This window comes from Apostichopus japonicus, chromosome 7 (genome assembly GCF_037975245.1).
Source record: "Apostichopus japonicus isolate 1M-3 chromosome 7, ASM3797524v1, whole genome shotgun sequence".
NCBI classification, from domain to species: Eukaryota; Metazoa; Echinodermata; class Holothuroidea; order Aspidochirotida; family Stichopodidae; genus Apostichopus; species Apostichopus japonicus.
In genome coordinates, this window is record NC_092567.1 from 16,852,376 (window position 1) to 16,875,330 (window position 22,955).

The 22,955-nt window shown below is 36.5% G+C and overlaps 1 protein-coding gene across 5 annotated transcripts in view; it reads left to right on the plus strand.

Moving 5' to 3' along the window:
- LOC139969510 (soluble guanylate cyclase 88E-like) overlaps positions 1–22,955 on the plus strand; it is an 86,496-nt gene that overhangs the window by 40,459 nt on the left and 23,082 nt on the right. For 3 of the 5 annotated variants that reach the window (XM_071974552.1, XM_071974554.1, XM_071974553.1), the window contains exons 3-5: positions 13,663–13,760; positions 17,087–17,321; positions 20,740–20,829. In XM_071974552.1, coding sequence (XP_071830653.1) covers positions 13,663–13,760; positions 17,087–17,321; positions 20,740–20,829 — 423 coding nt within the window. The remainder of the gene's footprint in view (positions 1–13,662; positions 13,761–17,086; positions 17,322–20,739; positions 20,830–22,955) is intronic. The other 2 variants (XM_071974555.1, XM_071974557.1) reach the window with 1 other exon arrangement.

Genomic DNA, 22,955 nt, shown 5'->3' on the forward strand with positions numbered 1-22,955 from the left:
TTCAATTCGGTACTGTATATTAAGAACCACTCTCGCAATCTTGTAAACATTTTTCATAACAGAAAACATGAATTGCTCAGCCCCAAAGAAAATCGATTCTTAGACGATTACCTGTCACAGGAATTAATCGACAGTAAACGCATGGAAAATCAGGAACTTTTGAAACGGTAGTGGTTACGGACCCGTCCCAGCCTCAGACGTACACTGTTTAAAAGAAAATGTATTTTTTTACGATATAATTCCAGCGGTCAGGACGCCTAAAACGCGCTATAAGACGTAATTATACAGCCATTTGTGTCAGAGGATTCGACGTTTATTAAGGGGGCGAGGGGTACCTTAAAGTCGTGAATTCACGTCGCTATGTATAAACAACTCCTTTATTGCAAAATTTCTTCTTATATCGGGTTGATTTTTCGCAATTTCACACTTATATGTCATTAATCGGTAATACCTCCTTTGCCTTCAGAGGCTAATTATTACTGCAAAAATGGTCAGTTTGTGAAAAAAGAAAAAGTCCCCAGAAAGTACATTGGCACGAAAAACTTATATATACTGAACGACTGATCCGCTCTCAACCCCAGTCCCCTTGCATCGATACTGTGACTGTGTGATCTTCGTCAGAGGTGTATCACGGTTCCTCTAGAAGAGGAACATAATGCTGCATATGATCTTATCCAAAATGCCGAGAAAGCGACTCCTTAACTGAAGGAGATTAACAGTTTTATATCATGCATTTGCCTCAGCAGTAAGTGAAGCATAGATACCAACGTTGTGCATTTGCAATAGTGTAGTGAAACTGCTATACGTTTAGCACAATGAACAGCACTTTTCACGCGATAAACACATGCATTTATATCGAATGCAATATTTCTAACAACCTACATGATTAATTAGACACACACACAAAATATCGGCATGTTTCAAATTTAATTTAACATCAGCGTGTCAATATTAAAATCGATTTCTCTTGTTTATGTTTCAATTTCAGTAAATAATACTAACATGTTACTCAGTACTCAACTCCAACATATCAATTTAAAAATGCAAGGTCGTATTTAGTCTTTGAAACGTTTGACTGTTGGTTTGAACCTGTCGGTGTTCATGAGCGGTGGAATTCGTTTCACAATTCCAGATTTTAGGTTACAATTGAACACCAGAATTATTATAATATCAATATGTTACACTCCAAGATCGGTATGCTAGCCACATTTTGCAGAAATGAACGATTTTTTATTTAGAGGTAACTTGCCTTGGATGGTTGCATCGACTTGACCTTTAAGTAAATATCTTGAAATAAAAGCAACACGCCATCACTTGGTTGTTAAGTGCGCACCAATAAACACGAATCTGTTAAGAATGTTTCTATGCAATGAAACTAAATTTCAAGGTTGAAATACCACATAATATAAACAAATACAATACAAACACAATTCTAAATAATCCTGGAACAAGGCTTGTTACAATGGTTGATTTTTTGTTTCAGAAACGGTGAACACGTTTCATAGCATAGAACAGTTACCTCTCTCAGACACACATACGCCCCCCCACCCCCCACACACACTCACTTATACATGTACCCCATTGCACACTCTAAACATCATTTGTTAAGCTCTAAAGGTTTGATTTAAAAAAAAAACGATTATATATATTCCATTTTTCGAAACATTTTTAAAAACAGAAATCTGCAATTATGATGTTTCAATATTATTGAAATTAAGCAGATTGGGGCATTTGGGACACTGTTAAATATATTTGCATACATAGGCCATTCCATGTGTTATTTAACCTCAAGTTCAATGTTGTAATCGTGAAAGAGATGTTTAATTTATATTATCTTCTGATCTTTTATATACACGGTTATGTCACTCTGCGTACTCTCTTAAAATGATAGACTGAAGAATTCAGTCTTCTTTGAGACTGAAATTTTTTTCAGTGTTATACACTGAGTTTAGACTGAGAAACACTCTACTTAGACTGTATTATCAGTTACACCGTTCAGTCGCTGTTTTGGACTGGCTGTATTAACCAATCAGCTAATCACATGTGGCATGGCATCTTACCATTTTCAGTCTCTGTATTCCACTGAAAAATGTATCCAATCAGAGAACAGAAATGCGCCTACGTCATCCGAAATCTTGCAAATACGCCGCACACAAGTGACAACGAGCGCTACAACTTGTGTACATATATACTACTATATTCTTCGCTTAGCCAGGTACTCGCTGTACTGTACGTACGCACGCCGTACACACAGCTAGGCATGAACGAGACAGACGACCGTATGTCTAAGCTAGAGTAAAGGTTATAAATTAGCAATGGCTGAGTCTTTAAGAACTTTTCTTACAAATAAAGGTTTCCACGAAGTGAAAACAGTTTTCGAGGGAAAGGTATGTATGTTTTTTGTTGTTTTCCAATTAATACAGAATAAAAGCTTGGCAGTTCGTAACGTTAGTTATTCTAGGCTTGTGCGCGAGGTAGGCCTAGCTAGGCTGTACCATAGCAAATAGGGCCTAGGCTGTTGTTATAATTGGTGGGGCCTATTCACACGATCGTCGGCGAATAAGCACGCCTGTCCTGAATATGTACCCGATCGTCGGGCAAATCAGCCCGCCTGTCCTGCATATGTACCCGATCGTCGGGCAAATCAGCCCGCCTGTCCTGCATATGTACCCGATCGTCGGGCGAATAAGCACGCTTGTCCTGCAATATGTACTCGATCGTCCCAAAATGAATCTAGCCTAGGCTAGGTTAACCTCATAACAAATACTTGGACATAATAATGCTGAAGAAATTGCAAAACAAAGTACTATTATGCATAGATTGTAAGCACCCTTAATTATTTGAAAAATGTAGTGACTGCTACAGCCATTACAGCATGAAGCTATCATGGTACCAGATCGTCGGGCAAATTAGCCCGCCTGTCCTGCATATGAACCCAATCGTCGGGCGAATAAGCACGCTTGTCAGGACTGCAATATGTACTCGATCGTCCCAAATGAATCTAGGCTAGGTTAACCTCATAACAAATACTTGAACATAATAATGCTGAAGAAATTGCAAAACACAGTACTATTATGCATAGATTGTAAGCACCCATAATTATTTGAAAAATGTAGTTACTGCTACAGCCATTACAGCATGAAGCTATCACGGTACCAGATCGTCGGGCAAATTAGCCCGCCTGTCCTGCATATGTACCCAATCGTCGGGCGAATAAGCACGCTTGTCAGGACTGCAATATGTACTCGATCGTCCCAAATGAATCTAGGCTAGGTTAACCTCATAACAAATACTTGAACATAACAATGCTGAAGAAATTGCAAAACACAGTACTATTATGCATAGATTGTAAGCACCCTTAATTATTTGAAAAAAATGTAGTTACTGCTACAGCCATTACAGCATGAAGCTATCATGATTCTGTTAAACAATTACCATTGTATTTAAATCATGTGGAAACTGGAAAAGAATTGGTATGCTTTTGCTATTTTATTAAACATATAGTGGGCCATCAGTCTTTACTATAAGATTTTACAGTAATATTACCATTCACTAATCTTATGAAATCAGTTTCTTTTACAAGCAGATAGACATATTAGTGAAATCAGTAGGCTAAAATGTAAATCATATTCCTTGTTCACTGGTTTTCTATGCTGATGAAATGGAATCAGGAGATGTCATGAACAATTTATCCTTCAAAAGAGAAATTTCTGAAAACAACTAACAACAAACCTTGCTTGGTAACCATGTACCTGCCAAAATCAACATGATAACCCATAAATGTTAGGTTGAATTTAAATCCACCTTCACATAACACATCTCACCCGCCATGGATGACATATTGCTGCCTATCATGAATTGATATATCTCCTTCGTACAATGCCAGTCATGTTCTTCTTTTTCCATTCTCTCCTAAATATTATTCTAGTCTAGTCCACATCGAACTCTACCTCTCAACATATCTTTTTTTAAGAATGTGTTGATTCATACCATATTGCTTGTCCTTTATCACATTTATTTTTATCTTCACCAAACAGGAGGGCACAGATATTGAGAGCGCAGCACAGGGCAGACAAGGACAATATTGGCAGCCTTTCATCCTATCTCTCGGACCAGAATTGAACCCCAAACAATTCTTCATTGTGGCAGATAAACTGGCCATTCCAACAGGGACAGAGGTGTAGAACATACATTTAACATAGACTATACACCCCCTCTACACTGTGAGTTCCATGCTTCCATGGTGTATGGAATTTTGCAACCAACAGAAGTGAAGTCTCTAGTCCGAATCCTTGCCACATCAATAAGGGCAGTCAGCATGGAGTAATTTCAAGGAGTGAATGTTACATTTTATTGCTCTGTAGGCCGGAACCCTGTCTGTCAGCGTGGAGTAACTTTAAAAGGGTGTGAAGACTCGCGCAAAAAGAACGTCTAATGCCGGTAATCTGACCTAGTTTCAAATGAGGTGTGACAGAAGTGTTAGACACTGCCATCGATCCCAGAAAATACAAACACAGCTTGCTACCGTCGGTAATTAGACACTAGTGCACAGTCAGTACATACAGCTGCGGTCAATACCCACATCACAGTGTATAAACGATACAGCGATGAACATCTCAGGTCCAGCTAAAGATATCAAGGTATCACGTTTCATTACTGTCTGTCTTTGTTAGCGACACGAACAAACATCACTTGCAAGCAACAGAAAGTTAACTTTTTCAGATGGCTGCATGCTGTTTGGGACAAGTCTTCAATACCTTTAAGGAGTAACTAACACATACCCTAAAATGTTAAATTGATTACCCAGAGTTTACAAACAGTTTTATATGAATAGGGCTCCAGAAATAAATATTTCATTGATTTTTGGTTGTCAAAAATGTTTTTTAATGATACTGATCTAATTATGAATGTAATTAAACAAACACCTAGTTGCCAAAAAAACTTTGTTGTATGATTTTTCGAGCATGTTATTTTAATGTTTGCTTTAATGTTCCCACATTTCACTGCACTCACTATGTTGAAGGTTTATTTAATTAAGCAATTAATTAAGCTAATATTATTTATTATGCACAATATTCCATAACTTGTGCCATGAAAAGCAAGTAACCTGATTATTATAAATTCAGTAACTGTAGAAAATTCCATTTGAGAATATCCTTTCCTCATTATTTTTTAGTCGACTTTGAGTCACATTTTTTTTCAGCTTGAGCCCGACATTAAATGATTCACGTCAGATAATTTATAAAACTTCAAAATTTGATTGAAATCCCAATCAAAATCACTATACATGATTACTATCAGAAAGTTAAGAAATAATTGAGGGTGGTATAACAGTCACATGTGCTGTTTTTGCATACAAATTTGCTTTATATGAATGCCATATCATGAAATTGTGAATGCAGTATATAATAATTCATGTTTATCTAATAGCCATTATGAAGTTAGTGCCATTCTGTTAACTGCTTGTAATATGTTGTTTTGTGTGTGCTGGATAATGACTTTCAGCAATCGCCAATCTATATCATTGAAACACAAAGTATTTAAATGTTGACGGCACTGATATATAGTTTAACCATTCCTAATATTTTATAAATAACCTGCTGAAAATTTGTCATATGTTTTCCCCATTTTGAAATCATTCTAAGAAATTGTTGCTTCTATACATTAATGATTTACAACTGGAAAAAAGGCAATGTACCAGATCCATTGTACTATCGTCGTGTTTCCATCCTATCCCTTTTGTAAAGGCAGGATCGTATAGTTACTATATCCTTTACAGTGGAAAATTTAAAGTTCAGTGAGATCGGGAGATGGGATCAGCTGGGTATATAACGACTCAATTTACAGCTGTGTTGTCAATGAATTCCAGGGTATTACCACCTGGTGGTAATATACAAAGAATTTAAAGTGCTTTCTGTTGCAGTGGTGTTGCCAGACATATGAATTTTGGTTGGTGATATGTCTATTTGTGAATTCCCTCTTGGGGGAGGGGTTCCCCAGGCCACCCATTGGCGACACCACTGATCTGTTCTCAACTCACCTAATCCTTTTTCAAAAAAATTAAAGAACATTTTAGATGGCCCAATTCAAGCAGAAATTTGACAGATTAATATTGAACTGAAAATATGTCACTGTTATGTAAAGCATCTTTTTAATTTGAACGTTTGTTGGAAAGATAACATGTTGTGTTGAACATCCTTCAGAATATTGTAGTTTTGATTTCTGTTTTTTTTTTAATATGATAACGAAAATTCTATAAGAATATATTAGTGAGTTAGTGGAAATAAAATTACTGTTCGGTGGATATTGACAATTATATTTCTTGATGGAATACCATTTTTAATGTACTTTGTGTGTGACTGTCACAACGATTTTCTGGTCTTTATAGCCTAACATGATTGGATGTGAAGGCGAAGTCACCCAATGAAGTAGCACCTTTCAGTAAATTCCCCTGCATTAACAGATCATTGAATGTTGTCTTAATTTGATGGCCTTAAATGCATCTATATTGAAGAATTCCAGCACCAAGCTAACACGGAGGATCAATAGAAAAGCTTGTTCAATCCAGGATTTGCAGTTTATAAGATTGACAGTATAGCTGTGATGTGTAATAATTCAGTCTAAAGGAGCGACTGTTCAGTCTGATATCAGTCTAATAGACTGAGCGTATTCAATCTAATTAAGACTGGTGCTGCAATAAATCAGTCTAAACTGCTGACTGTTCAGTCTAAAGTGGTTTGATTTTCAGTCTATTAGACTGCAGAGTACTGAGTCTAATTAAGACTGACCTTCAGTCTTTACATTTCAGACTGAAATTCAGTCTAAGTAGTCTGATCCCTTATCCCATCCATCATTAGACTGAAATTTCAGTCGATTAGACTGAAATTTCAGTCTCTCATTTTAAGAGAGTACATGCACAGCGTTGTAATACGTAATGCATTCGTTTTAGGTGCTTGCGATTCTCTCTTACGTATACATATTCTTATGGATATGTTACTTTTAATTCTGACCGTATCTCTTCTAAGACAAACCTTCGTAGATATTCATCTTTGCCCAAGTCATTTGCCTTTGCTATTTCGTGCGTTCGTATATTGCTCCAAGCCTACGTCAAAATATATGAATTTTAATTTTTTTTGGACGAGGAACCCATAATTAAGCGCTAATACCTAACACGAACCTTAGCTTCTCCTATAATTTCATCCAAGTTCTATCGAACAGCGTCAGATTGAAATGACCACCGGTTTTACGCAGCAAATTATTTATGCAGTTTGCTATCTTCCCTGATCTAGGACGTCCACAATAAATAAACGCTATAGTCAAATGGAAACGATAATATTATATAGAGCACATCATCGTAAAATCAGAAGCAATGGATATTTGACAGAGCACATCATCGTAAAATCAGACGCAATTTAACGAAAGAAAGATACATATATGGATGTAAATAAATAATAAGAAATACTACAAAAGACCTGACGGTAACACCAACTGTTGTGTTTCCTTGACAACCTATGGAAATAAAACAAAAACACTTTTAAATGAACAAGGTATACCGTCGATATATTAGATCATAAACCGAGATGTCATGAGCTCTTGCTTACGTTGACCTTTCCAGTGTGAAGATGAGAGTAAAGGTAGGGTGGGCAATTACAGGGCTGGAAGATGAATATCCTCTTGCATATATATATATATATATATATATAGTTATATATATATATATATATATATATATATATAGTTATAGTTATATATATATATATATATATAGTTATATATAGTTATAGTTATATAGTTATAGTTATATAGTTATAGTTATATATATAGTTATAGTTATATATAGTTTTATATAGTTATATATAAGAACTGTTAATTATTATTATTATTATTATATATAGTTATAGTTATATATAGTTATATAACTATATTATAAACTAACGACACACCGAGTATATGTTCATATACCCCTGTATTATATGTTGACAACACACGAACTCACACACACAAACACACAACCTGATATTCCCTATCTGAAGCCTTGCTTTGCGTATTGTGTTTTACCTTCGATGCAGCCACACCTTCCTGTCATACTGTTATACAACACACGAAATGCACGCAGACACATCTCCCTCTTATATATAACACAAGGAATGTATGCAGACACACCTCCATATATATGTTAACAACACTTAACACTACAAAGAAGAAAAAGAGGAAGAGTATTGTGTTAGTCTACCTTTTCACGTAGCCACACCTTCCTGTTATACAACAGCAACACACGGAATATAAGCCACACCTCCATGAAACACTAACAACACACGAAATACACATGGACACACCTCCACGTTTACGCTAGCAACACACGGAAGAAATGAAGAGACACCTTCCTGTTATAACACCTGCATCCGTGCGTGTCTGATAACCGATAGAGACTTAATAGGGGCAAAAAATATGATATTCAATATTAAAGAATGATAAAGGGAGTTACCGCCATTTGACACCGGTAGAGTTTGGACCTACGTTTCTGTAACGCTATATATGCCATTGCGAGATCCTCTTAGCTGAAAGTAATTTCATTGTACGTATAATTCATCAGCTACATCTTGATTGGATGATTGGCTGTCAATTGGTCAGAAGAGCTGTACCCTTGCCTGACCTATAATCCAATGAAAAGTCCCCAGCGCATCTTAAAATGACAGACCCATCTGACTTATTTAATAAACTTCTGCATAATTTCTCCTTTCATTTCGAATTTTATATCAAACTATCTCGCTCTTCCTTAAGTTACTATCTTCTTCTGACATCGCCTCGACTCTTCGGAAAGCTCTCATTTGTGTGTCTTCGAGGAATTCTTTAAAGGCAGTCTATTAGGTATATGAAGGCAAATTCTCCATAATATTTTCATCGCCATTGTCCTTGTTTGGGGATTTTTCATCCTATGATTCAGGAGAAGTGATATATTTTGAACAGTGGAGAACGATGAGCGACGGTGACGTCATCGCGGCGCTTCAATTCGGGGAGGAGGGGGAGGGGGGCTGCAGAGACACTATCGTTAGCTAATAAAAGCCTGTAGCCAGGAAAGTCAATTAGCGATTTGATGGGAATGTCCCTTTGAAGTTGCTAGCTAGCAACCTTTTGGAGAATTCCCTAACTATAGTTACTTTTCATATTATGTTGTTCAGATATTTATTTTTTGAGAGATTTTTGGAATCTCTTTTAACTGTCTAACAGAGGGCCTTCGTGACGTCATTACGTTGTATTCACAGCTGTACGCAAATTCTGTACACATTCCCGTGTAGTGTATCAAGGCCAAGCTTAGAGCGAGATCTTCTGTATTCACAGCCGTACGCGAAGTCTTCACACATTCCAGTGTATTGTATCAAGGTCAAGCTTAGAGTGAGGCCTGATCGAGTCTGACCAATGTGACGCAGGCTGACCTCATGTATCGACGTAGGTCAGTCCTTAGATTCGAATTTTCTGGAAGGCCGGGCGAATATTTCAAGCACTCTATCACAGAAACAAAAATTCATCAAAGGACAAGGCTTAGTACGATACAAAGACAACAAAATGATATGACAGCAAGGACTGGATCCCAGTTTTCACTAAAATTCCTTTAAACCGACTTTTTGTAATGGTGTTTTTTCTTCTTCTTTGTCCTTACACATTTTATTCGTTTCTTGGCATGAATTCCATATCACAGGAAAAGTTTCCGAAAAACGGCCGCGTAGAATATACATTAACTCTGTCGCTGGCTATATCAAATACGTTTTTTGTGAGCATGTATCCAGGATATATGCACTAGACACTTTTGTTGCCGCATAACGGCGGCGTCTTTTGTCTTCACATCGAGCAAAGTCTCCTAATAACTGTCGAAAGAAGTGTCCCGCAAAAGAAGACGTATAAGCCGTTCAGTTAGCCGAGGGGCTGTGCCGTATTAATAATGAAATGTACGTGACATGCGTGTGTTGTGTACGTGTTTCAAAGTTGTTTGCAGGTTGGCTTTAATAAATAAAAGAATGCTCATACCTGCCTTTAGCCAGTGACGGGATTACACAAAGGAATAGTTACGTAACGATTACTGCATGTGTTAAGACGATGTATCTAAATGGTATGAACGCTGATTGTGAACCCACCGATACTGCACACAAGCTGGAGGCACATCGCATTGGTTCAGTCTATAGTTGGATGTATAGCTTTGTCATGGCTACATACTACGTCAGGGGCTTGGAGAGTCATGGCAGACTCCTTTATAACCCTCGTAGATAGTATCATACTTCATTATTTTCGGGACTGACGGGCAGGAGGCGCTGTAGAATCCCTTTGGGTACGGTATTTTGTACATTGGTTTCGTTTAATTTGAAATTCGTTACAAACTTCCTATTTGTCAAATTGGTTTTTCTGCAGAATATTGTTGTAAGTATGCACAGTAAGGCATACTTAATTCGTGTGATATGAATGCTGGAAGTGCATCCCTTGATGGAACTGATAATTTAATGCCGTAGCGATATGGTATATGAACTACAATAATTTTAATCTTGTCACGTGACTGTAGAAACTTCTACGGGCTGTTATAACGGATATTTATTTATTTATTTGTTTGCCACAAAAGTACAAAGTGGGGGAAGTCTTCCATAGAGCTTAAAAGCTCTTGCTCTTAGCTACAGACTAAGACGTACTGACGTAATTGAGACTGTTAAATAAAGTAACCTTTATGTATACGACATGTATATCCACGAGAAGACAATACATTAGAGAACTGTCTATAAAGAAATAATAAAGGAGACCAAAGGCAGCTCGAACATACAGAAGACTGTCTGGAGAAACGAAGAAATTTGAAAATTTATATAACTGTATGATATACATACAGGCATATGTGTAAACTGTGGACGAATGTACAGTGCAGATGTAGAAGACTGTCTGGAACAAATTAATTTAGGTGTAAATGTAGAGGACTGTCTGATACAAGCAAATGTAAGTGTGAATGTAGAATATTGTCTGGGACAAATTAATATAGGTGTAAATGTAGAGGACTGTCTGATACAAGCAAATGTAGGTTTAATTGTAGAGGACTGCCTGATACAAGTTAATGTACGTGTAAATGTAGAGGACTGCCTGATAACAGCCAATATATGTGTGAATGTAGAATATTGTCTGGGACAAATTAATATGGGACGGTGTAAATGTAGAGGACTGTGTGATACAAATAAATGTAGGTTTAATTGTAGAGGACTGCCTGATACAAGTTAATGTACGTGTAAATGTAGAGGACTGCCTGATAAAGCCAATATATGTGTGAATGTAGAATATTGTCTGGGACAAATTAATATGGGACGGTGTAAATGTAGAGGACTGTGTGATACAAATAAATGTAGGTTTAATTGTAGAGGACTGCCTGATACAAGTTAATGTACGTGTAAATGTAGAGGACTGCCTGATAAAGCCAATATATGTGTGAATGTAGAATATTGTCTGGGACAAATTAATATGGGTGTAAATGTAGAGGACTGCCTAGTACAAACAAAAATATTGAAAGAAATATAGAAGCATATTATTTTGATAGGAATGATTCTTGTCACAGCTAATATCGGATATATTCATAGCGTTATGTTTTTTCTTTCATCAATATGTAGTATATCTGTATATGTCAGATCATATATCGTAATGTATTACAGGTCCTAAGAATGTTTACCATATAACTCCAAAATTTTATTGAAACATAATCTGATTAGCGACGTCTCTTCTCCGAGATTTTCTTAATAGACGAAATATTATTGTCATGTCACCGCACACTGTTTTATACAAACTGGTCGCCACCTATAGACTCGCAACCTCCCCGCATCCCGGATTTATTCAAAATTGAAACCTAGAAACGGACGTGTGCGATCGGAATTGGAGAACCTAACGCGTTTTATGGAATTAAATCATCCCCTAGGATTCACAGGAACCGACGCAGTCTAGATAGAATAAAAGAAACTTAATCAGGACAGCAAAAATTGACGAATATTCCCAGAAATGATATGGAATGAACCTAAGGGCGAATATAGTATGAAGTTACAGCAAATACTTCAACATTTATGGAAATAAATGGGTTTTTATTTTCAAAAACAAAACAGGTATACAGTGTTGGGTCGTAGGTGCAGAAGGAGACGGCGTTCAAAGTTATAAGCTATGTCATGGAAATGGTGATATACTTTGTCTTCTTTAGAACACTTAACGCAATAATCGGAAACGCTTCATTGTTGTTGACATCATCAATAAAATTTGCCGATTGCCCCGTTATGTTAAGTACCTCAATTAGCCAATAATTCTTTTGTTTGTTGTTTTTTTTTGTTTTTCTTGCTTTTTGCTTTCTTTTCTCTTTTCTCTCTTCTCACCCGCGCCTCGAGGTCCCTTCCCGGATGGATATGCGGAGTAATAAATCACCATTATTATTATTATTTTTAAGTTGTTTTTGTTATCAGTACTTAAAACATACTACTATCAACATCTCCCAGCTTGTAACCCTCTTCATCGAATGAAATGAAAGTGTAAAAGCACTTCTTCTTTTTTTTTATTGCACAACGTATTTATTTTAGGAGGAATGTAGTCTTCTATGTTTACTCTAAGGGAGCAGAACGTGTTCATCATGCACATTTCATCTAATAATGTGTCAACAAAAGACTTACACAATTACTAAAAGCAAGGAATGGCTCAAGTAACACATTCCTGATGCATGGATGCAAATATATACAATAAGAAACAAACCAATATACAGTATGTAAGTATGTATATAAAAGTAATTTGATATGTACTCTCACAGTATCATATTTTGCTTGGACTTTAATCAAGTGAATAATTGATGTACACTGCATTTACGGAATGTGTATATTCCACGGTTTTTGTAATTAAAGTCTCAATGTGTGTTTGCCAAAATTTTAACATCGACCTTGCCAGCTCACTGCACGAAAGCTCAGTGAAATAACACCGTTCTATGCAGTTTTCATGTTCATAATCTTTACTTGTATAGAGTTATCTGTTGTTAAACATTTGAGCTGAATAAAATTCGCCAGATTATTTAACGAATCCGTAGATTCTACAAACTCTTAAAATTTGCAAGCCCCATCCAACAGATCATGTGCCAATCAAATCTCTCTGTTTTGTTTACGACCGTTAGTCATAGGACTTACGAGTGGACGATACGAGTGTATATAGGTTACATATTGTGTAATGAACATGCTGATATGGGCGGCCGTAGTGATTTTACGGTAAATCGTTCGCACCATAATGCCAACAGAAAATAAATGTCTTTATTTCGATTGCGACAACTTTTCTCCTTTAAATCCACCTGGTCAGAGTGCATTTAGAATAAAAAGAACATTGAATCTGCTTCGGAAGTTTGTTTTCCGAAATTCATCACTGAGCAAACACGTATTAAGACTTTAATATATTGACATATATCGTTTAGTCGAGTCATATGTTCTTCTTGATGCACAATCTCTCTTCTCATCATAAATTCTCAGTAGTCAACTTACATTATTGGAGTTATATATGTATTTGGGAATGCATATACTGTCCATCCCCTCAATTATTCATTTCACATGCAAATATTTGTTTTTCAATAAACGTCAACGTGGTATACGTCGTACGTATGCAAATACAAATGGTTCCTACTTGCTTTAATTTCAGGGACCAGTTTACTTGAGGTATTTCCGGAGATCGTTGGGAAAGAGCTTAACGAGGTGTTTGAATTGAAGAGGCCTTTTGTACGATTTTCATACGATAGCGTAAGTTGCATTTTCCCCCTCTCCGCCCGGTCTCTTATGAGGCATAGCATCCATGTATATTTTGCACCCCTATCGATATGCTAATTACACTAGCAAAACGAAACATGTATGCTTTTCTATGCAATGATATGTAGAGGAGGTTCAACCAGACAACTGAATGTATGAGTGCTACATGTCTAACTTGATGTTGCGTTCTCTGGGCAACTATCACAGGTAAACTATTAAAGGAAATTGTTATTTATTAATTAATTTGTGTTATTTCGTTTATAACGAAAATATGTAATGGAGGAGTGAATGCATCAAATAATTAATCAGTTTATCATCAACGAATGAGTCATAGGTCATAGGTCATGGGTGTTTGAATGAATGATTGAACCATCAATCGATCCATAAATCAATCCGGAAGGAATGAATCATCATCATTTCAATCATTTTAAAGAGCATGGTTACCTTTGCAACCGGACAATACTTTAGTGGGTAACGTGATGTGCTGTAGATAATAGTTTTATCTGGAGATAATACCATTTAGTGGTCTTATAGCTGCTGCACTTTTCGAAGAGTTTCCATCAAATGCAACCTTGAGGCAATTAAATAACTCTCCGGCAAATCTTGAGGCTAATTTCGATTCCGAGTGACAGTTACAAATTGAGGAACTCCTCGACACTCGCGCGCGGTGAGGACAATCATTAATATTGATATGCTAGTATACTTGGTGCCTAAAGGTGCATCGTTCGTCGTTGTAAAGTTCCATTGAAAAGGTAATTAGGATAATAACTATCATGCTGACTGGGTAAGCTGCAATTCTCGCAGTATTGTAGCGGACTCGTCTTGAAAAAAACAAAGAGGCAGTAGCTGTCTTGGTCAATTTTGTTTATGGGTCATTGAACTCCCGCCCACCTCTCCGAGAACACATGACAGGGAACATGACACAAAAGTTTGTCATCATGCATTAGTTTTCTGCCTAAGCCTGATTTTTCATGAAAATGTTTTGCATGGATGAAGATGTTATCAGGATACAAACATTAACATTTCATTTAGAGTGTATTATTAACACTTTCTGCATATCACTAGTCAGGGAAAAGTTCAGAGTAAGGAAAAGTTTTGATTTTGTCAATAAACAACTCAGAAAACGGCCTGTTAAAAAAAGTATAGATCAGGCGGCACTTGTTTTATATTGAAATGAGCTAACGAAAACTTGCCATCTGATATTCCTAGAGAATTTCTTAACATTTTCTCCCAGTTAAATTCACTGATCGTTAGTACAAGTGAACAAATGAAACCCAAAAGTTAACTTAGGCGCCAGGCGAACACTCACATGCATGTATTCCGCGATTTTTGCCTGGTTTGTTATTGGCTGACGACTCTGTCAATATTGTGAATCCACCCTTAATTATATCTATATCCACATGATACGTGTATTATTATACTACGTTTCTATGGTTACCGAAGAGATACATTGTTTCCTCTTCAATTTTTTCGCTGTTATTACTGAAGAACATCATTCGGATTTTCCAAGAATCACATTTGATTTATGCTGCCATTTGTCCTGTTAGAGCCATGTCAGTTTGGTTGAGATTGCTTTGAATTCTGCGCTCTATCGTTACAATTAATATATAATCACTTGTTAGATATTTGAACACTAGTTTGCTTTTTTTGGCATAAAGTCACGATTTTGCAACAACATAAACGTGATAAAACCTTTTCAGAATGAATAGAACGCGATGATTTATCGTTTACATATCGTGGAAGACAGTGTCATGGTATCCGAAAACTAGAAATGTTATCAATTTATCAAAGTGAAATCACCCAACTTATGCCGGTTGTGGACAAGAGCAAATGAACACGGTTTCAGATACATGGTCCACTGAATATTATGAATATAGTATGTATGCTCCATTGACTGTAACAGCTGCTTTGTACAGTCTAAACATTTGAAACATTCATATAACGACAATATTGGTTCATATCGTACATTGTTCATTGCATGTCAACGTGTTATACCACAGTCTGGTCTAACAAAAATATTAAATAAAAGAAACAACCAACAAGAGGACTGAGACATAAGTTTGTTTACCCAATGATATGATTTACATATAATCATTATCATAATCATTACAAAGGCTGCAGCTAACTGTTATTGTGACATTTACTCAAAGTTTCATCCAATTGGGCCCCACTAGCAAAGTGTGATATGAATACATCCATACTGCTCACACTTCGAAAATTCCTTTTCACGATCAGTGGCTCTAGAATCAACGGAATAGTATTTTATGAAAACAGAGAATCGCTTTTACAACAGACTACAGTGATTTAATCCACATGATTATTCATGATTCGCAAATATGTCAATTAGGAACTGTATAGTAAGATTTTGTGCGCATGTCTTCTCGTGTTATGCAAATATTATCCGTAAACAGCTTGTCGTTCTAGCTACAATGATTTAGTGCACATTTGCTATGTTACGCAAATATTGAACGGTAATGTCATGCTGTTTAACAACCACAATGATTGAGTGCAAATGCCGTGACAGCTATCATAAATGAGTGCACATGTGTTAACTTGATATTGAAACACTGTGCAGTATAGCTCTATAACTATCAGGATTGACTACACATGTGTTATCATGATATGCAAATGTTACTGCAACCGTGATATGTATAGTTAACATTTAACATATTTAGTGCACGTTTGCTTTTGTGATATGCAAATAATTTTCATTAGTTACATTTATAACTACAATGATATTGTAGTTTACATGCATGTAGTATTATATGCCAATATTATGCAACACTGACATTTCGTTATAACTGCATTGGTGTGCACATGGATTGCGTGATCCCGAGATGGAAATGTGCTGTAATAATAACATGGCTTTAACACAATAAAGATTTCCTGTAAGAGTGATATCATGACATAAACATTGAAACTTACAGCTGTCGTTGTAAAAGATCAATCAGTAGACGGTTAGTCTACCCATTTACATGCAAGGCGACGATACATTCATTAAAGGTTTCTGGGTGATTAAAATTGCCTTTTCACTAAACCTTTTCCCTTCGAATCACTCTGGATTGTATATAATTACAGAGGCGTCAATGGGGGTCAAAGGTATAGTTATTGCTGCACTATTCATCAACGAGTCAGGGTATGTAACACTTAACGTTTGGAGAAGTTACCTTGACGCACGTGTCTCGATATTTTTGTTGGCTCTAAATGTTGTGGCGTACATCATTTATAGCGTACACACACACACATGTCCTCGGTATTAACACATGTCCACATGGTAATACACACACGTGCCCACATCTACTTTCTTGCTCCTCTTGCAGATACAAACTCATGAAAACAATGTGTTCGAGCTTGCGTCTCGCTCTTTCATCACCCGCGATATCTACTATGGGTATACCGTACCTGACGTAGATCAATCGGATCCAGCTCCAACAAATGTTAACCTTGCCGGAGGCATGTCCTCCCCTATTATTGAGGAAGATGAACCTGAGGAGACCAACGATGCCATTAAGGAACAGCCTGATGAGAGGAGAGATGATGACAGCAGTGAAGATGGTAAGTAAACTATATACGCCTCTGAAGTGGGAAACAAGTTGCTTTCCTTTAGAAGTACTGCATGGGAGTTGCATTGCATAAGTTTCTTTCAAAATTATTTCTCCTGCTTTAGGTGGACACCTGGCATGTATTGCGTTGCATTCTCGTCCCTATGGAATCATCCCATTAGTTTTAGTAGCTGATCAGCAAGCTATGATCTCATGATTGGATCGTTGTACATCATTCCGGTAAAGTATTTGTGTGTTCTGCTGTTTTCGCATGTTTCATATAGATGGTAGCATATTTATATGTTTGAACCCCAAATTAAGTACCATTATCATTTGAACTCTCGATGAAGCTTCTAGCAATCAATTTCTTCCATCCAAATCTGTAGGAAAAGTGCAATGACTTGCAGTTTACTTGCCGGTTAGAAACCACCTCAGCCTAACGATAAATGTTGTCTCCATCAAGTTAACTTGTTGGTTTCTGTTAGCTCATTTAAGAACCACGCTTGCTTCGAGGGGTATGGGTGTACACCCACCCCCCCCCCCTACTCACCCAATCCCTTTGAAAGAATTAAAATTAGTTACTAGCACCACCTTGCGTGTAGACCTAATTTACAGTCTAAATATTCCACAAAATGTACTATTTCACATCGACAAATTCATCACCAGTTGCTAATCAAATGGAGCCATCTTCAACGAACCCAGGGGCACACCCATAGTTCTTAAAATATTGGTTCTGCAACTGCGAAAACCGCTGTCCTCTCAGTTATGCTCCTTGCTGTTTAACATCGCGACGTTCCTGGGAGACACATACGACACCGAACTTGATGAAATACATTATCTTAAGATTAGAGTTGTGAAACCTTAACCACTTATCAAATTATGTTCTAGGCTTACAGAGCCAACAACAACTTATTCACGTACTCGGCTGAACAATTCGGGTTTTGTCATCACCACAGGCTAATCATCAAAACACGTACTACTTAAATTGCCGTCAGAAGGAAAGTTTTATCTAGTATTTACGTAGCTTAAATCAAATGGTTTTGAAACGTCCTAGCAGGACTGCATACATCTTTATTCAGGGACGCTCACATGTTTGTGGTTATTGCCATAGGTCAATAATTAATTTCCGGACATTGTGTCCTCATCAACACTTGAAATGCCTCTTTAGAGCAGAATTCACCGACAAGTATTATCTCAAACTGCAATTAATTTCATAGCCGAATTAATATGATTGCCGCGTACTACAACCAGACAACGAAGACCTTACTCCTGGGAAATAACCCTTTGGTGTTTTCCTTCCTATCCATTATAAACAGGCAAACGTAGAGTAAAACATCGCAATATTTCAACTGTATTAACATACCTTTTTGTGCTTGAATTTTATTACGAATCTGATGCACTACTGTAGAGCTAGAGACCATCGTCCCCTTTGATATGATACGTAATGTTTGTTTATTAGCAATGTTCTATTCAAAGCAAGTAGACGTATATTAACATTGCAATATTTCAACTTTATTAACATACCTTTTTGTGCTTGAATTTTATTACGAATCTGATGCTAATCACTGAGAGTAGAGAGCATCGTCCCCTTTGAAATTATTCATAATGTTTGTATTTCAGCAATGTTATATTCATGAAACCCTGGATGCCTCTAAAAGAGTGAGAAATGCAAGCTGTCGGGGTAACTACACTTCAACAGTTTTCGAAGGGATCTAAAGCGATGCTCTATTATAATTTCTTATTATTTCTTATAATTTCTTATAATTTCTTATAATTTCTTATAACTTCTTGCAATTTCTTATAAGTTCTTATAATCTCGTATGGGGCAATTTGGGTAAACATTCACATATGACGTAGTATCATCTATGTTTCGTATTACCTACGCATACCACAACCAAAAGGGACTTTCTATATTATACTTTAATATCATACGGACTACACTGGTTATTTTCCGCAATTGAATTGAATGGTTAAAAGGTGTGACTAAAGTGACGTTTTTCTTTTCTTTTACGAAATACTTAAGAACAATTATGGTCTACATATACCGTCATGTTTTCTGCAAATCCACCAGGAAAGTATAAGCGGCATTACTTTATGATGTTAAATATGTAGACATTACGTATTTGGGGCAACTTGGCAAGGAATAATTTTGTCAGTCCAGTCAAAGATTGGGAATGATTCGAATATTGGTACAATATTGCAAACACTAATGAGCAAATCCTTACAATATCATTTAAAGGTAAACAAATAGTGCACGTTTACAAGCAAAACTATGTAAACGACATTATACAGGCAATCCACAACAACGATAAAATAAAAATGTACAAAATTGTTTCATACTGAAGCAATGATGTACAAGCCACTATGAAAAACACTGTAACGTTTATATTATTACAAGCTTATATGATTACAAGAAAATAGTACAAGCAATGAGTTCAAACCAATAGACTTGTTGAACAATGATGTGTAATCCCTACAATGTTACATATAATAATGCACAAGAGTTCCAGCAGTGTGGTGCCGACAGCTATTCTGAAAAACACTATCACAGGGATAGCAATGTGCAAATATACTACAAGCCAACTAAGGGTTGGATAGCTCAGTTGGTAGAGCCGTTGGGTTATAAACCAGAGGTCGCTGGTTTGAATCCTGTCCTAGTAATAACTTTCTTAGCACTTTTCCATTTTCAAAAATTTCCCGGTTAGCTTCCTGTTATTCGTTTACTTAATATATAACTTATAATGTGCTAGTGGATGATTCCAACCAATGCTGTGTAAACCAATACCAAAGAAGTTGCAGTTATAATGTGCAAAGTATAATAAACAGTAGGAAAGGAGAGCAAGCTGCTAGTCAAGTGATATACGCGTCAGGTGATGAAGTTGAAAGAAGTACAGAATAGCAGGCAATAATATGGAAACCAGTACAAAGTGCAAACAATGATGTGCCAACTAGTAAATATTTAACAACTATGTGGAGTATTGTGTTTCGTTACTTGCTATTCTTGTAGTGCCGAATCGATGTGTTCTTCAAGTGACAACTTACCCTTCAGGATGCCATGAACATGTTAATAACTTCTAGTTATAAATGATTTCTAAGTGACATGCTTTCGATGCATCCGAGTAATGAGGACCTAACGCGCCATCCCCTTCATTCATTTACCCGTGTTTCATCAGCTTATATCTGTTTCCTGAATGTAAAATGTAAAACATTTTCGCAGTGTTTCATTGAAAGCATTTGTTTGGGTATTTTTTCCCCCGACGCTTTACCTGTTTCCCTTTTCTTTTTCTTTATCCCCATATCAAGAAAATTTGGAAACTCAAAGCAACTGACTCTCGTGCTGCATCCACGTTTGTTATGTACTGTCTTTCAGAGAGTTAAAAGGATAACATTAATTACCAAGTTCATTTTCATTACATTTCTCTGTGACTTAGTTTCCACATGTCCCGTGGTACGTCTACAGTACACCCGATCAGCACAACCACAATATTTTGCACGAGGAGTACCGATGATTCAAACTACAGGTATTTATTTGACAAACACAGCATGGCCTTTAACCATGGGAATGTTTGCTGCCCTTGTTGATTCGGTCAATGGTCTCAAGTTTTACACGCAGTGAGTTCAAGTCGACAAAAAGTTCCATTACGAGTTCGAAAGGACATATTTCGTTCAGTTTATTCCTTCCATTCCCCTTAGTCTCATGTATGTTTGTCCCAGCAGGCAGCTATAATATATGTACTTTGTTTTCCCTTTCAATTAACTTGTTAATTTTTTCAGTTAAGTAAACGCAACGTCGATGACTTATAATCACTTTAATTAAGGGTACAAATAACCATGCAACTGTAAATTAATCAATATATTATGTGATATAAAAAATCTTCACCGTAGAAGTGCAAATCAGTAAATGACAAGGGAATTAAGCATAAAACATGATAACCATGTCGGTTGTTCTGTCCGTAGTGCCCTCCTTGTTGTAATACTTAACAAAACAAAATGGGATTATTCAATTAATGGTATATATAATAAGAATGATTAATTTACGGGTGCATGGGATGTGTCTCTATTGTGAACATTAATCATCAAGATTCTTACTTGACGAGACAGATACATGTTTTTGCATCTGTTTATGAAATATATGTTCGTCTTCCACAAGTCTGCTCTATAAGAAGCCTCAAACCACCTCAATATAATATGATGCCTTGAGTTACAGTGAAAACCAATTATACCGCCCAATGTTAGTATCGACAAATACGGGTGTGAACTAAACAGCCATGGGCATTTCTGAAATTTGACAATGTAATTAGTAGAACGTTATATCAAGTTAGTATCCCCCTAAATTCGGTGTCTTCATTATATCCCTTTTGTCTTAACATCTTAAAATAGCTCGTGTTCTGAACAGGTTTTCCAATAAAATGTGCAGTAGGCAAAACATTTCATTAAGCTGGTTGCGTTGTTATAAAACATTGAGATCGCAGCCATGTAACTAATATGATTACATGGTTACACGTTCCTTCTGTCATCCAAATGTGATAAACCTGAACTCGTAATGGGACTTCCGTCAGTTGAAAGCTCATATGAAGGTAGCAGTCGCATTATCACTGGGTGTACACATTGTCATTTTACTTGTCTCTCTCTCTCTCTCTGGCATACACTATTCTATATTCACGCACCAGTCTTATTGTATGACTGTTAGGTATCGTCGTCTTTGGATCGTTGTGTGTTATTCACATAATATCTGGACAATTACGTAAATTATATGGACCTAAAGGTTCAGTGCTTTACAACTTCTTCCAATAATGTTAAAGGAGAAGATTACCACACCATGTATTCCTGTATCCTCTAATGATGGATATGCACCCAAACAATCGTGATACTTTCATTGTGTCCGTGGTGACACCCTACTGAACATTTGAGTTTGGTTGTACAGTCTGACAGTGATGGCTGTCAACACAGACAAGACGATGGACAAACACATTGGCTTTCTTTTCGTTTTTTGTTTGTTTTAGGACATGTTACTAATTCGTTAAGAAGCCAGAATATTGACCACAGTGTATCTTTCAGATGAAATGTGTTTAATGGATGCTATAACAAGGCTTTTCGCAGCATGGCATGTAAAATATGGACGGGAATGTGAACCACTGTACTTAAATCATAATGCATGACACTTTATTACTGTAATGTTGGTAATAATTGTTAAAAGAAAACATGTTTGTTATAATATGCCGCCAGTCATTTCTTTTCGAAAGTCGTCACGTCGGCTGAGAACAATATTCTTCACACACACTTTGCTTACAATCACAGTCAAATATTATTTCACGCCTCGCTATCGCACGCTTTCATCTTTCAATTCTTATGTGAAATTATCTCTTAAGGCAAATGTTTCTTGCATATTATCGTCAAATTAAATGATCTGATATGAAAGTAAACCTTTTTTTCCGAAGCAACTCTTGCAATGAACATTAAGCGGAGAATATTTTCACTGAAAACCTGTAGCTCATTTGAACTATTATGCGTTGTCAGCCTTTGAATTACGTTGATGAGTTAATATGTAATGATATATCTTAGGTCAATACATTGGAGCCTGTTTCAAACGTATGTTTATATGAAACCAATTAATTCGGTACTAATTCGTACTTTGCTATAACATGTT